The 16,489-nt window shown below is 43.5% G+C and overlaps 1 protein-coding gene across 3 annotated transcripts in view; it reads right to left on the bottom strand.

Annotated features, from left to right (window-relative positions):
• The window catches only part of ANKRD44 (ankyrin repeat domain 44), a 164,377-nt gene that overhangs the window by 19,540 nt on the left and 128,348 nt on the right, over positions 1-16,489 (bottom strand). For all 3 annotated transcript variants that reach the window (XM_068137965.1, XM_068137966.1, XM_068137964.1), the window contains 2 exons: positions 5,040-5,111; positions 4,194-4,395 (listed from right to left, as the gene is read on the bottom strand). In XM_068137965.1, the coding sequence (XP_067994066.1) occupies positions 4,194-4,395; positions 5,040-5,111 (274 nt within the window). The remainder of the gene's footprint in view (positions 1-4,193; positions 4,396-5,039; positions 5,112-16,489) is intronic.

The following is a 16,489-nucleotide window of genomic DNA, read 5'->3' as shown; positions in this document are numbered from 1 at the left end:
TCTCACTAGGACACAGTAGAGGGGGAGGAGAACCTCCCTCAATCTGCTGGACACACTCTTCTTAATGCACCCCAGGATCCCACTGGCCTTCTTGGCCACAAGGGCACATTGCTGTCCCATGGATAATTTGTTTTCCACCAGGACTTCCAGGTCCTTCTCCACAGGGCTGGTCTCTAGCATATCATCCCCCAACCACATTTGCAGGGGGAAGTTCATGGGCAAGGTTGCTTAACTGTGTGTGCACTCTGCCACAGTGCTGCCGTCAAAAAAGAAGCATCTGCAAACAATCAGTGACACAAATATCATGTCCCTAACAACATATAACCAGGCATGAAAATTCCCTTTGGGTTTTTCCACCTTTTCTTGTTTAACATTCCAGGAAACCACAGCTACTTCTCAAAACCCAGGTTTGGTCTTTAAAGTGTAACCCAGCACTGCTAGAAAAGTGCTCTGGGTTACTACGTTTTGCTTGGCCTGATGCTGGAAACCCATCTGTGTGTCAGCTAGCTTAAAAACTTTGGCCTTTTGAAGGATGAAGAGCTGAGGAGCAGTAATTCCTGCAGTCAGCAGACATAGAGTGTGTTCTTATTACAGCAAGTCGTGCTTTCACACTGCCTACACCCTGTGGGTTGAGCCCAAACCCTTGGACACCATCATTCTGGCAGAGAAACGGGTGCACATCATCACATTGAAATCACACATCCCAAAATAATCTTTGTTGCTCTACCCAGAAAAATAAAAGCCATTTTTAGTTATTTACCAGCAAGTAATGCCATATACAGGTAAACATGGGGGAGCTGATGAGTCACTGGCTTAGGGAAAAAATAAAAAGATCTGTCCTTTCTCCCAGCAGGAGGAAGAGAAACCATAACTTGTTCACACCAGCATCTGGAAAGGGTTTTGGCAAATGAGTTTTCGAGCAGATCCTCCCAGAAACTCTTGGGAGCCGATCACTGAACATTACAGATCCTGAAGGGCTGTGCCAGCAGAGCTCCCACACTGACACCAAGGGAACATTTGCAATGGATTCCCCAAGCCAGCCAGAGGAATGACTGGTAGCAATAAAATTATACAGGGAACACATCATCAAGCCTAATGAAATTCTCCATATTATGAGGACAGAGTGAAGTCTGTTCCCTGAAGGGGTCAGACAAAACAAGGAAATAGAATCATAGAATTAGTCAGGGTTGGAAGGGACCACAAAGATCATCTAGTTCCAACCCCCCTGTCATGGGCAGAGACACCTCACACTAGATCAGGCTGGACAGAGCCTCATCCAGCCTGGTCTTAAACACCTCCAGGGATGGGGCCTCAACCACCTCCCTGGACAACCCATTCCAGGGTTTCACCACTCTCACGGTGAAGAACTTCTTCCTCATGTCCAGTCTGAATCTCCCCACCGCCAGCTTCATTCCATTCCCCGTAGTCCTATCACTACCTGAGATCCTGAGAAGTCCCTCCCTAGCCTTCTTATAGGCCCCCTTCAGATACTGGAAGGCCACAATAAGGTCACCTCAAAGCCTTCTCTTCTCCAGACTGAACAGCCCCAACTTTTTCACTCTGTCCTCATAGGAGAGGTGCTCGAGCCCTGTGATCATCCTTGTGGCCCAAATACTTCATTAGGTGATTTCTCTGATGAAATTACAAATCCCTTCACTGAGTGGAGCTCTGCAGAGTCCTGCAATCCACTCCACCCCTTCAGCTCTCCTCAGCTGTTGTGTTCAGCAGCTGTGCTTGTGCCATTAAAAGGAATGAAGGCAAACACATTGAAGGGGATGGGCACGTGCACCTCCTGGTTTCCTTTCAGTATTCCATGTGCCAGCATTCCCTTCTGGGCATGTGATTGCAGGCTGTCACTTAGGGGATTCATTCAGCAAGAACTGTTTGATTTCTCAAAACATGGCAATGTACCTCACACTTGCACTGAATGAATCACAGAATGTCAGGGGCTGGAAGGGACCTCGAAAGATCATCCAGTCCAACCTCCCTGCCAGAGCAGGAACACTTATAACAGATCACACAGGAATGCATCCAGGTGGGTTTTTAGTATCTCCAGAGAAGAAGTCACCATAACCTCAGTGGGCAGCCTTTTACAGTGTTCCATCGCTCTGACTGTGAAAAAAAATCCATCCTCATGTTCACATGGAACTTCCTATCACCGAGTACTGCAGCAGCACCAAGCCGAGTTTCAGACAGGTGGCCTCATTCTTTGCTCAACCACTCCAAAATGTCTTGTTAGAAAACAGCAAAATAAAAGATCATCAGATTGCAGGTGATTTTTTTATCCTGGTTGAAGACAGATGCTTACTCCAGAGCTCATTTCCACAGAGCTCCTGAGTGGAAGGTTCTAAACGTTGTCTTTGCAGCTGTTTACCCAAAGTGCACTTACCTCACATTGGAAAGCTTTGGCAATCATGGCAGTGATAAATTTCCTTTGCCAGAAGCTGAAATATTCAGCTTGCCTGGGAAACATTTTCCCTTCTGCTTACAGTTACACATTCTCTTCAGTGCCTCATTCCTCTCCACAGGATTTTCTTGCATTTTTTCTTTAATACATACCTAACTTACTATATGCTTCACTGAAGATTTAAAGAACATTTTGCTTGTAACCCTGGAGGTGTTTTTTTAATCTGAGAAGAAGAAAGTATCACATAGACCAGAAAAGTCTACAGTGACTCTTCCTACTGATTTAATGTAGAAAGCACTCACTACAAGTGATGGGAGCAAGTGAAAAATAAAATAGGGAAACCCCACACACACAATCAGAATTTGTATGAAGACAAGATAACACCTTTCATTCAACAGATCTACTCAGTTCATTGTAAGTCAGAGCTGGAAACAGAAATGCAGCTGTGCTACTGTTGCTTTTTGTCAGCACTGCAGAACCCTCACAACTCAGCTGTGACAACAGGAAACCTATGCCAAAAGTTTTAAATAAATGTAAAATCATTGCAGCAGTGATGATGTCCCAGTCAAAGTTGCGCCTTGATCATCACCTCACCCCAAGCTGTTTGATGTGACAGAGGAGAGGGATCTGGGGGTCCCAGTGGATAGCATGACCATGAGCCAGCAATGTGCCCTTGTGGCAAAGAAGGCCAACGGCATCCTGGGGTGGATTAGAAAGGGTGTGGTTAGTAGGTGAGAGAGGTTCTCCCGCTCTACTCTGCCCTGGTGAGGCTGCATCTGGAATATTGCTGACATTTTGAACATGGCATGGATCAGCTGGATTTAATATTTTGTGTTTTATCAAAAGCAACTAAACCCTTCTCTCACTGAATTCTGATCTCAAACTCCTGATGTGTAAACTCTGGCAGCACACCTCCATATCATTAGTTTACTGTGGAGAGTAGCACACTTGGTTCTAATTTATGCATTTTAATCTAGGCAATATTAAAAGAAAAACAGAAAGATAATGAAGTCTGGCACCCAAACGAATCGCTATCCATTGAGGTATTACTTCTACTTCCCACTAGAGGGCGCTGCTCTGCTGTACTGAGCCCCTCAGGTTGCCAGAGGAGCAACCTTCCCCCTGCCAGCCAGGTAGCTACACCGTAAGTAACAACGTTTAAATAACTGACAAATTCGACATTCTCCAGTTAATTACGCACACTGCATACGAGGAATGGAGCAGAATCCCAGCAGAGCAAGTTGACAAACTAGCTCAGGAGGAGCTACGGTGAATTTCTGTTAATTTGGGCACTGCAGAAGGCTGAATGCTTGGGACACAACACTTTCGCTACCATTCATAGTCCACCTGTATTCTGAACCTTTCTTCCACAGGAGCAACAGTGAGGCAAGTGCTCTCCCTGACCCTAGTCTTTTGGTTGAGGGAGAGAAGGTGTCACAAAGGAATTATTACCCATTTTAAAGAACAGATGTTAGCAGAGAGGTAAAGTAAAGGCAAGCAGGTAAGGGCAGAGCAGTAATTGTGTGGAAAACTACGGAAAATTGTGTGGAAAAATTCTGTGTGAGGGAGGGCTGAACCATAGCCATAGAGGAAAAAAAGACCAAGGAAATGAAGGACAAAGGGTTAACTAGATGGAGTACCTCAGCAAACAAGAAGCAGTCCTCAGTACCAGTCAGAATCTACTTCTTAGATATAGAAGAAACGTGCACAGGGATAGTAGGTAGGTGAAGGTGACTGGTCCTGTGTTGTCGGGTTTATATCACGTGTGACACAAGCCCACACTCACCTGAAGCATGGAGAGGGGTCCTTTTGGTGACGTTGTCTTTTACAGTGACAGAAGCACCCTGACTGATGAGAGCTTCCACGCACTCTGCATGCCCTTTGAACGCAGCCAGGTCCAAAGCAGTGCGTCCCTTCTCGTCCTTAATATCCAGGTCTACCAGAGATTGGAGAAGTACCTCCAAGGCTTGATGATGACCATTATAGGCCTACAAATACGAAATGTGTCATGTGAAGAACACAACTCTTGTCTTCAAATGGCTTGCACAAAAAAGGTGGATAAAATCCATCATCACAGCCTCCTAAATGCAGTAGAAATCGCTGTCTTCTCGATCTCTTACGACTCTGTCTCCAACAGAAGGTTTAGGGACAGCAGCCATGGTTGTTGCTTTCATCTAACCCTCTAATCCAATCCAAGGTGAGGAATTTCAGGCAATCATTTGCCGGTTCAGCAGAGGTGAATCACCAACCCATTTTTTCACACTCTACATTATCTTTCAGAGCAGGATTTGCTTCAAACCCTAGATTTACTACAGCAATGGTGGTCACAGGTCACATGGATCTTCACCCCACTGGGCCCTAAATTCAACGTGTCTGCTGGTCCCTAACTAAGTGAAAGCAATTCTCAAAACAGGGTTTTGTGCAACTACAAAGACAAACCTGCCTAGTTGCTCTTACAGCCAAAACAATTCCATGATTCTATAATTCCAGCCCAGCCCCTGCTTTTGTTACATCTAGGCCTACATTCCCTTCCCAGTTTTTTCAAAACAAGTCCTTGATTGAATGTGCTTCAAAGACAGAGATTAAGGAATTATTCTGGGAGATACTAATCAAACACTTTTCTCATACTTACAGCTAAATGCAAAGGACTTTTTGTAGCTGTGGAATCAGACTCCTCAAACAAATTGTTGTTTTTTTCCAAAAGCTGGGGAAAAGCAAAACAAAACAGTTGTTTTAAAACATCTTTGCATGAGACAGGGTAAGTTCTCATAGACCATAAATCATCAGACAAAACCAGATTTCATCCTCAGATGTTTGCACTGAGGAATAAATACTTTACAGTCTTTTCTGCCAAATGTTTTCACATTTTTCCCCACAGGTCGAAATTATAAAACTAGTTTAAAGGCTTGTTGTGAACATCCTCACCCTGATAATTAAGTTTCCCTGAAATCATCACAAGGCCTGCAGGAGTAGGAAAGAAGCCCTCAAAAGGAAAGGTTTGTGGAGTAGGAAGTTTACAGTGGGAAAAGAGCAGTTTCAGGTTTACACAGCCATGTCTGATACAGCATTTCAGTTAATTCTGACATAATTAGGGCAGGGAATAATTATAACCAATCTGTGAGTCATTCACACTCATCTTTAGAGTTTATCAAAGTAGAGACTGTTCCTACAATGACAGTCTTCCGAAACACAGCTCTTACAAACATTCAGGAACATGCATCATGCTTTGACATGATTCACCTCAAGGGATCTTAAAGCGTTTTAAGGCTTAAACCAGGGAATTCTGCCTGTCTACAAAGAGAAACCATGGATTAGCACCACTCCAGGGCAGCACAGGAACTCAGAGAGACCCATGTAAGCCTATGGTAAGCTTACCTCTGCTACAAGATGATGGCATGTCCTAAACTCTGCTGTGTGCCTGACCTTTTGGTGTACAAAATTAGTTTCTACATGTAGTATCGAGGATATCTAGTATCCTATATCAAAGATAAATCTATCAAAGAATCAAACTGGAATACAAGCTAGCATTAATAATGCCTAAGATGCCACAAATCTCTTATTAAAACAAGGACACAGATCTGAATCCTATGGAAAAGCTAGAAAGTAAAGCAGTACTGATTGCCCACAGATTTTAAGTGGCTGTCAGAATGGTGCAGAGACACTGCTAGTGAAATTGGTAGATGCTCATCCCTCAGGTGAGGTTATAACCTGAAAGGTTTTTTTAAAAGGTTATAACCTTTTAAAAGGCAAGGATACTGTTACTCCTGCCTCTTGGAAATTCCCAGCATGATCCCTTCGCTTCCCATAACACTGTATGTAATTATTTAGCAAAGTCTTCTTACAGGAACTCAAATGCTTAGACAGGGAGATGCAGAGAAAGCAAGAGACAACATGTCACTCAGGCAGCTCCATTGTTACACACTGACCGCACTACAAGGCTGCCATTCTAGACTGGCTTCTCTTCCCAGCTCTGGTTGAAGAGACAAAGATTAATAACTTCTACAGTTCTTATAATTTTGTTTTATTTGTACAGCAAGGGTATTTACAGGCCTAACAGGATTTGCTGCTTGATTTTATTCTGTGGCTATAATAAAGGATTATATGGCAGGATGGGGGCAGGGGGTGGGAGGTGTCTCCCCTCTATTTTATTTTATTTCTGACTCAGATATGCTAGTTAATGAGTCAGGATACTTTATAGGATTGTCCTTATAGAGTACAATATATTCTAGAATTTAGCACTGCCATAAAAAATAAAGCTTTATGGAGCATCTCAGCAATGGAAAATTAGCCATAAAAGGAGATACTACTTCCACCATGCATGGAAGTTTTAAGCTACACAGTAAAAGGCAGGCATCAGAAGAAACCTCAAGCCACAGAAAGGATGGGTGCTGCTTCAGATCCTAAAAGGGAAGAGAGCATGTGATCCTGTACAAGAATCCACACCCACACCTCTAGGCGCAGCCATCTGCTCTATTACAGGTTTGATCTAACTACCACTGAAGTGAAAGTCACTCTTCCTTGGGAGTTTTACTGGGGAAAGCAACCCCGACATTCCAAGATGCTCCTCCCAGCACTGCTAATGGACTTTTGTAATTTGATGCTATTAATGCTAAGTGTAGGATGGCATAGCATTAGATCTGTGTGTAGAACCTGCTCTGAAAGGCGATTCAGGAAACCGGCCTAGGAAATTTTCACACACCTAAAGAGCTGCTCAAAAGACAATTAAGAGAAAAGAAACAGCTGAACATTGCTCTTTTCCACTAATTACATAGCAGTGTAGTTTACCACTTACAAGGTCACTCAGAAGTGCAATTAGTGACACTTTCTAATGTCACTTTCAGACCTGAATACAAATATATCAGCTAGGATGTCACTTTGAGCCCCATCTTTCCTGATAAGTTGCACTATGTATATTGCAACAGATCATTGTCTCTGCTGGGGAAAACAAAACAGCAGCAGCTTCTTTCCAATAAAGGCTTTTAGAGCAAGTAGCAAGCAAGAGATTGAAAGCTCTCTTCCACTGTTTCAGGTGAGATAGAAACAAGTGGTAAAATGAACCTCTGTACACCTTTGTACCAGGGAAGCACATTTTTAAATCACAGAACTATTCTTGAGTGAATAATTGAGTGATGAAGTGGCACAAACAAATCCAGGGGCACAAGCAATGCTGTAAGCTCTCTCCATATTTGTAAATAAAAATGATCTAATTGTTTTCATTTGTTCAGGGTACAACCAGTATAGATCCTTAACCCAAGGTCTGTTTGCCTAAAATCAGGCTTTAAAAACAGATTAATCAATGTTTGCACCAATTTCACTTATTTTCATAGTCTTATGGGTGAAGTTAAAATGAGATAAGCAAGAAGATGTTTTGCATGAGCTTGGTTAGACAGTCTGACAAAATTCATCAGTAGTTCCATGCAACTCTTACAGTACAAAGTTTAAATCACAAATACCCTACTGGAACAGCCACCACCACACCAACAGGACACTTACCTGGCACATAAGAGAACAACCTTTGTTTTTAAACATATCTACATCTCAAAACTCAAGCAGACCTCCAGGCCACCAACTGTTCTCACATGGGACACTTATCTTCTGTTGGACCTCTTCCAGAGTATAAAGTGCCACAGTCAGCGGGACATACAGGAGAGTCTTGCTCAGGGAGTATTTATACAGAGCAGGACAGGTCCAAATGAGAGCAAGAGATCCCATCCAGGACCAGCGAGTGTGACATGGTGGTCACTTCACAGAGTGCAGATGTCCCGTTTCTTTGTCAGTCAGGGCAGAGATCTGGATCTGTGACTTTCATACTTGACTCACATACATCATGTTGCTTTCTGGCCAGAAATTCTACCTCAGAATTTCTGGAAAGCCTCAATTTAAGGACCTTCTTCCCCAGGGGAAGTTTTGCAGGATTTCATACCCTTGTGTCAAAGGTGTGGGAAGATTTTTACTTAGAGAGATTATCATTCTTGAAGCTTTCCTCTGCAGCTAGAAAATTTGAGTGCTGGTGAAATACAGCAATGGTTAATTTGAGAAACATTTTTTTTATGGTATTTTGGCTGCTCTCCTCTCATTTGTGCCTCTACTGAGAAATGCACACAAGTGCTTCTTAAATTCAGGCTCACTTCAAGATGTATCATTTACATTTCTTCACTGAACCACTTTGGAATTTGCCACAAACTTCCAGAAAACAGACAAGTGTTGGTTCCGTTTCACATTTACCAAATACAAAGTGACTTGAACATCCAGAACAGTGTCATGCCAGTCAGGTACGTGCACTTGACTCACAGCTCCTAAGACTGACTGAGGGAAAGCAACAGATTTTCTAGCCAAGCTTGAGCCTGTAAGCCACAGCAAGAGGAAAACCCAGCAAAAACAAAAGCAGCACACATGCAGTTGTCTGAAGTATGAAGCATGCTAGTTAAAGAGTTGTGACTTCTTCTTCAGGCTTTATCAGTGTGAATACAAGGGTTTGCAAATACTGAGAAGTCTAAAGAACAATGAAAATACACAACATGCAATCATTTATTCATTTACTCACTATATCCAATGGAGTTTTGCTTCCAATCTAATTAAAAATGTCAATTAGAATAATGAAAGGCATAAGTATTCAAACATAATGGTAATCTGCAAATGTTTCTTGGGGGTTTTATTTGTGGGTTTTTTTCCTGTAGAATTACCTACACTGAAGGGAATCCTAAACCCAGACCTGGTCTTGTGTACACCCATCTCTGTGCTGTCCACCTATGCATGAAACACTCTTGAAGCAAGAAGACTGCTACCTGCTGTCAGACACTGTCAGCAGGCACCAGCCATACTGCTTCACAAGGGAGGAGGGCAGAGAGATCAGGAGAATATTTAATCCACTCCATTTGACAAAATACAGATCCACAAGTGTAAAATACACACACTGGGGAGATGTTGCCTTAGTGAAGTTAGACAGCTTTTTAAAGCCCACAGGCACCAACAAACCAGTGAGGCTTTCTTTTGACAGTCTCCTCATGCAGGCAACCATCTCGCTATATATAAATAAGCCTGATTACACCCCCAAAATCCCAGCACCCGCAGCTCTGAGCTATACAGCTGCCATGTGCCACCATCAAACACACTTTGCATGGGATCCTTTTAAGGGAGACAGCTATTCCTCACGCACTTTCATATGACCACCACACACAGATACAGGCTCCCAGACAGGGATTTATGGCAGAAATCTGTGACCTATTCCCAAACTGAAGGAGAAATGTCTCCTGCAGTTCTGCAATGGCCTGCTGTCAGAAGACAGCAGATGTAAATGCCTTGCTTCTCCACCCCAGCAAGATAAAAATATATTAAAAAAAACCCAACAATCTGCTGGAGAGGCAGAAAATAAACCTCAGAGACACTAGGCGAGGCTTGTGTTCCACAAGCCAAAAGTGCCAGCAGCGTGCCAAAGCCAACAGTGCACTCGTGGAGTTCACAAGCAGCAATAGCTCTCTAGCAAATAATCAAAATCATCTAATTTCCAAAACAGAAAATCCAAGCCAAAATATACTGCCCCATATAGCATACACAGCCTCCTATTGATCATTTAACCAACACTAATGCTGACAGCAAAACATAAGTAATGGAATCAATCTACCACTAGGACTGACAGACAGACTAGGTTTAGTCAAGTTATTTCCAAGCCTTAAATTCCTAAGTTCCTTGGAAAGCTCTCCTAGGCAGAAGTACAAATTACTGCACAAAACACTATCACCATTGTTTTCTGCTTCCTTTAAGAGAGTGCTGGTCACAGTGACAGGCACTCAGAAGGAGAAAGCCCAGAGCCTATCTCCTAGATGAAGCCAGGCTTCTCTCTTCTCTCTCTGCTTTGCTCTTGTGAGATCCCATCTGGAGCACCGCATCCAGTTCTGACATCTCCAGCAAAAGGGGGACATGGAACTGCTGAAGTGGGTTCATAGAAAGGCCATGAAGATGATCAGCGGGCTGGAGAACCTCCCCTAGGGAGACAGGCTGCAAGAATTTGGGTTGTTCAGCCTGGAGAAAAGGTGGTTCTGGGGAGATATAATAGCAGCCTTCCAGTACCACAAGAGAGCCTACAAGAAAGCTGAGAAGGGATATTTTACAAGGGCTTGTAGTGATAGGACAAGAGGGGGTGGCTTTAAGATTGAGGAGGGTAGATTTAGACTGGAGATTAGGAAGAAATTCTTTACAGTGAGGGTGTTGAGACACTAGAATAGGCTGCCTAGGAAGTCAGGGATGCCCCCTCTTTGGAGGTATTCAAGGCAGACTGGATAAGTGGAAGGAATCCCTGCCCATGGCAGGGGGCTTGGAACTAGATGAACTAAGTCCTTTCCAACCTAAACCCTTCCATGAATCTGTGAAGCAGCCCTGGGGCTGCCACTAGACAAGCATCCAAGCCAAGGGTTTTTTAACACCTATCCCAGCCAGAGTTGTGATTTGCTCTCCACCAGTGTCCCCTTCTCAGATGGATGAATGAACAAATTCTTGTTTGTAAGAGATATATTTAGTTAGCAGCAGCCACAGTGAAGAGCTACGAGCTCTGTGATTTCAGTTTCTCCACAGGTTAAGTGTTGGAAGGCACAACTTAGCTGTGCCATTCCAGTGGTAACAGCAGGTCTAACAAAAGGTGATTTCCTTCTTTTCAGCCCAGACTCTCTTCTCACAGCACAGCCAAGATGGCCTTCTGTGCCCATCCAATTTCTGTTAGCCAAAGAATAAGTTTCATTTGCTGATGGAATAGAGAGAAGGGCAGATTAAAAGAACAAGTAACCATCAATCCTTACAGTCAGAGAAGAGAACTCACTACAGGAGACAGGCATTTAATTCTGTTTGCCCTAACACTGCATACAAACCTATTTTTACCAGCACGGAGTGCTTAACTGGCTCTCCAGACAGAATTCTAATGTGAAACTGTAATTTAAATTTCACTCTTTTCACACCAATATGGATATTGTGATAAAAGATCCTTTCAATGAAAACAAACAAACAAGCCCCCAAACCAACACAAAACCTGCCAAAGTATTTTATCTTTTATTCAAAGCAGTCTGGCAATGTGATCAGCTCTAAACATCAACTAGTGATCCTGACTGATACCCCTGGCTACCAGTCCCCAACGAAGTCAGTCCCAACCTAAACAAACATGAGGTTATTTTCAGTAGGAGGAGAGCAGATGGGAGTGCTTGTGAGCACACATGCCCACCATTCAGCCCTTGTGAATGGCTCCTTACAAATGGAGAAAGAATTCAAGGATCTGCTTCCACTTTTTTTTTAGCAACATCAGTTCAATCGTTGCAGGGCAGCTACCCTTCTAATATTCCAGCCAACCTAAAGGTCCACCAGGGAAAAAGCTTTTGTGAGTATGCTCTTTGCTTGAGCATATAAACACAAATTTGACTTGTTTGGGTCCTAATTCTTACTTTTAGTATTTCCTAATTCTTCTTTCTCCTCCACAAAGAAATTCCAGCCAAACTGGGCTCACAGTAAGCACAGAAGTCAAAAAATGAATTTTTTCTGCAGATAAACCAGCCCTTTCCTAAATTCTACTCAGACATACAGTATCACAGTATCACAGTATAACCTAGGTTGGAAAGGACCTCAAGGATCATCGAGTCCAACCTATCAACACAGACCCCATGACTAGACCATGGCACCAAGTGCCACGTCCAATCTCCCCTTGAATGCCTCCAGGGTCGATGACTCAACCACCTCCCTGGGCAGCACATTCCAATGACGAATGACTCGCTCGGTGAAGAACTTCCTCCTCACCTCGAGTCTAAATCTCCCCTGGCGCAGCTTGAGACTGTGTCCCCTTGTTCTGGTGCTGGTTGCCTGGGAGAAGAGACCAACCCCTTCCTGGCCACAATCACCTTTCAGGTAGTTGTAGAGGGCAATGAGGTCTCCCCTGAGCCTCCTCTTCTCCAGGCTAAACAATCCCAGCTCCCTCAGCCTCTCCTCATAGGGCTTGTGTTCAAGGCCTCTCCCCAGCCTTGTTGCCCTTCTCTGGACACGTTCAAGTGCCTCGCTGTCCTTAAACTGAGGGGCCCAGAACTGGACACAGGACTCAAGGTGTGGCCTAACCAAAGCAGAGTACAGGGGCACAATGACCTCCCTGCTCCTGCTGGCCACACTATTCCTAATGCAGGCCAGGATGCCATTGGCCCTCTTGGCCACCTGGGCACACTGCTGGCTCATATTCAGGCCGTTGTCGATGCAAATGTTTTCAAATGCTGAGACCTTAAAGCCCAGATCAGTTCCCACAGCAAATGAAACTTCTTCTTTTTTAAGTGACTACATTTATGTAGGAATAAGCTTTTTTTTTTTTAATACCTGTTATAAAAAAACACAGAGGAAGAAAAAAATTATCTCACAAGGTCTCTGATAAATTTAACATATTCTGGAGTACTTAAATAATTCCCTAATATTTTGCTGAAGTTTAGTATTGGGCATGTAGAGAAAAACCAGCAACCATGACTCATAAAATTAAGCTTAGCGTGGCACCCACTCTGCCTTAGCTTTGATCAGAATTAAGCCTTCATGTTTTCTATGAACTCTTTTCTCTAACAGTTTTATACCCATAAAGAACTGACTGGTTCTAGGGACATTTTAGACATTTTCCAGATGGTTTTTACCTATCAGCTATCAATAATAAACAAAAAATATTTACTCAAGAAACCAACAAACAAACAACATCCCAAAAATCCAGTAAAATAACAGTTCATTTGGCACTGAAAAATCACGGCTTTATTTCAGTAATGCTTCCTGAAAGTCTCTCCCACAGGATAGAGGGGATTGGAAGTATTCAAAAAGGAGAATTCTCTGTGTTGGAGTTCCTGTGATACAGATCAGTTGTTCAAAGTTACCACTGTTAGGAAGGACCTCAATTGATTTCTTATTGCATGAATCAGACCAAAATAAAGTATATTGATGCCTAACTACAGACACATTTACACTGGAATTTGTGGTGCTATGTTCCCACTGTTCCTTGAGTAAGGGCAACTATAGAATGACAGAATTGTTTCAGTTGGAAAAGACCTCTGAGATCATCAAGTCCAACCATCAACCTAACACCACTATGGCCATTAAACCATGTCCCAAAGTGCCATGTTCACACATTTATTGAACATCTCTAGGGATGGGGACTCCACCACCTCCCTGGGCAGCCTGTTCCAATGCCTGACCCACTCTACTCTTTCAGTAAATCATTTTTTCCTAATGCCAAATTTAAACCTCCCCTGACACAATTTGAGGTCTCCTCTCAGCCTCCTTTTCTCAGATTTCCCAGTTCCCTCAGTCACTCCTCACCAGATCTATTCTCCAGCTTTGTCACCCTTTTCTAGACACACTTCACCACTTCAAAGTCCTTCTTGTAGTGAGGAATCCGAAACTGAGCATAGTATTTGGGATATGGCCTCACCAGTGCTGAGCACAGAGGGACAATCACTTCCCTGGTCCTGCTGGTCAAACTATTCCTGATCCAGGCCAGGATGCTGGTGGCCGCCTTGGCCACCTGAGCACACTGCTGGCTCATATTCTGCCTGCTGCCAAACTGGCACTGAAAGTTCTGTGAATCTTACTTGCCTCTCTATTAGCACTGAAGACAAGAAAAACTGCAAGAAAAATGTATTTCCAAACTACAAAACCAACCAAGACCTTCTCAGGAACAGCCAGCTGTTCTCATGTACTTACTCTGCACAGCAACCCAACCAAGTCAATCTGCAGCATTACCTGGGATCAGTGAGAGCCTGGCAGAGCTCAGGAGAGAGAAGCAAGGTCAAAAATGTGACCTATTTTCTGGATCTCCATTGATTTAGTTTCCAAAACTGATAAACAGAAAGCTTGAGGACTCAAATGGCATGTGATGACTTACTGTTCTCTCTGCTATGTGGAAAAGAGGAGGCCTCTGGAAAATGTCATTCCTAGAATCAATTAAACTGTAGTGGACACTTTGTTCAGTTACAAATAACCAGAGCAGTCAATGGACTATGGTTAATATATAATGGGTCATGACAAAGACTTTGTCATAGGTCCACCACAGAGAGCATAACAAACTGAGACCAAGCCACCAGTAGGTGTAGCTCCTTTCCACCTGCACCAGATTAATTCTTACTGCAGCTTTCACATGCAGCCTTCAAACACAACTCCATCACAATCACTCTGACTCCATTAAAGGACAGTCTCAACACCTGGGAGCCTCATGCTGGAGTGAGTAAACCTAGGCATTAGGATTATTCCCATGGACATGAAATGGGAATATTTTTTCAGCTACTCAAGGCTTTGTTCTAAGCCTTTTACCAAGCAGAATCCAAGGCCTTCAAACAAATGACCGTAAAGGCAGTGTCTGTATCAATTAATCACCACAATGAACTACAAAGTTACTGCACTTAAATAATTCATTGCAGCTAAGGGAGAAATGCTCAGGTGGGTGCAAAGGTGCTAAGTCCTGGTCCCACTGTTGATAGAGCACACATGCTTTCTGGTAGAAAGCTTTTGTATTCCAGAGAGAAGACAAGCTGCTCCTCATCCCCAAACACTGACAAAGCCCTGGGGCCACAGATCTTTCAGGCAGACACCGGAGCACATGCCTGTGGTCCTTCATGTGCAAGAGGCTAACATTTGCAGCAGTTTCCTTTCACCAGTGTACACAGAGCAGCTGTGTGACCATAATACTGCAAAGAATGGTTGACCTTGTGTTTCTCTACTGCAGCTGTAGTCACAAACATGAGAAGACTGATACAGAAAAGCATTAACTTTCTCTGTCTGAATATAGAACACTTGCTTCACAGCTGTCTCTAGCCCAGTTTGCCTTTCACCTTCCAAAACTAAACCAGAGCAACATCTCTGATGTGCACTGCTTGCCCAGCTCTCCCTTTTGTCTAAGCAACACCACTGCTCAATAGCAGATCACTGTCTGTAACTGGTATGTTGCCAAAACCACACACAGTATAGAGCAGAAGAAAAGAGAAGGCATCTTGCTGCAACTGGCACGCAGGGACTGTGATGAGAAGGCCGACAAAGGAGAATTCCCCAGTGAAGACAGCATTGTAGAAACCTCTGCTCACACAATTCATGCCAGAATAGAATCTAGAGGTAAAACAAAGGTCAGGTTGCAAAACACATCTCTGTGGCCACACAAGCCTAGGCTTGTGCTTGGTACAGAGGGCACCACTCTATATACACCCTGCAAATGCCAACACTTGCTTTTGTTCCAAATGGACAGCAAGTTCAGCAGAAGACTCCATCCCTTCAAGCAGAATCACACAAGAGATCAGCTCTAGGAAAAGGTGCTAGACAAGGAGAGGGCAAGCTCACTGCCACAAGCATTGAAGGAGCAGTGGTATTTTAAGTGCCCTAAATACACATGCTTGTAGGTGGAGGCCTAAAAGCCTTAAAACCCCATTTGAAATTGTGCCCTAGGGCTGGCCTGGTGCAATGACAGTCACTGTTCCCTAGCTGTGGTGATACTGCCCGTGGGCCAGCACCAGTGGTCCTGTGGTGGCCATGACAGCACTGGTAAACATGCTGTGAGAGCACCACGTGCTGCACAGAGCCCCTTCTCAATAATGAAGCGCTTTGACTCTTCAACAAAGAAAGACAGACCCAAGCAACTCAAGCCACCAAACTGCACACAGTGTTCTTACTACAGCCAGAATATCTGCACAATTTACTAATGATAGTATTTTCACAATCAAGAGGCTGCTTGTATGTGCCACAATGATGGCAGATAGAATGCTGTACAGTGAGTAGATCAGTTAACATTCATCTTCATGATATTTGTCTTTACAGGTCACAAACTTGTGTAAATTCGTATTACACATCTCTTGAATCCAATTTTTGGCTAAAAATCTGTGGCTTCTTATGAGAAACAGTTTCTGATTATTCAGGTGCAGGATATCAAAACCCAGCATCAACAGCCAAAGCCTCAGTTCCACTGCAGGCCAGGTTAATCTTGATTAGGAAAGTTTTCCAAGTGCTGCTATTGTTTTACTGAGGAACACAGGCACTGCAGGTATGCAGCTGGCAAAATCTGTTTGCTTTTGGGAACTATTTACTCATAGTTTGCAAGTCAGATAATTTGCC

The sequence above is a fragment of the Melanerpes formicivorus genome, unplaced genomic scaffold, assembly GCF_026170545.1.
Source record: "Melanerpes formicivorus ecotype bairdi unplaced genomic scaffold, bMelFor1.0.p_v2 SCAF_5, whole genome shotgun sequence".
In the NCBI taxonomy this organism is placed as follows: domain Eukaryota; kingdom Metazoa; phylum Chordata; class Aves; order Piciformes; family Picidae; genus Melanerpes; species Melanerpes formicivorus.
Note: the sequence above shows the minus strand (reverse complement) of the source record. Positions and strands in the feature narration are given on the sequence as shown.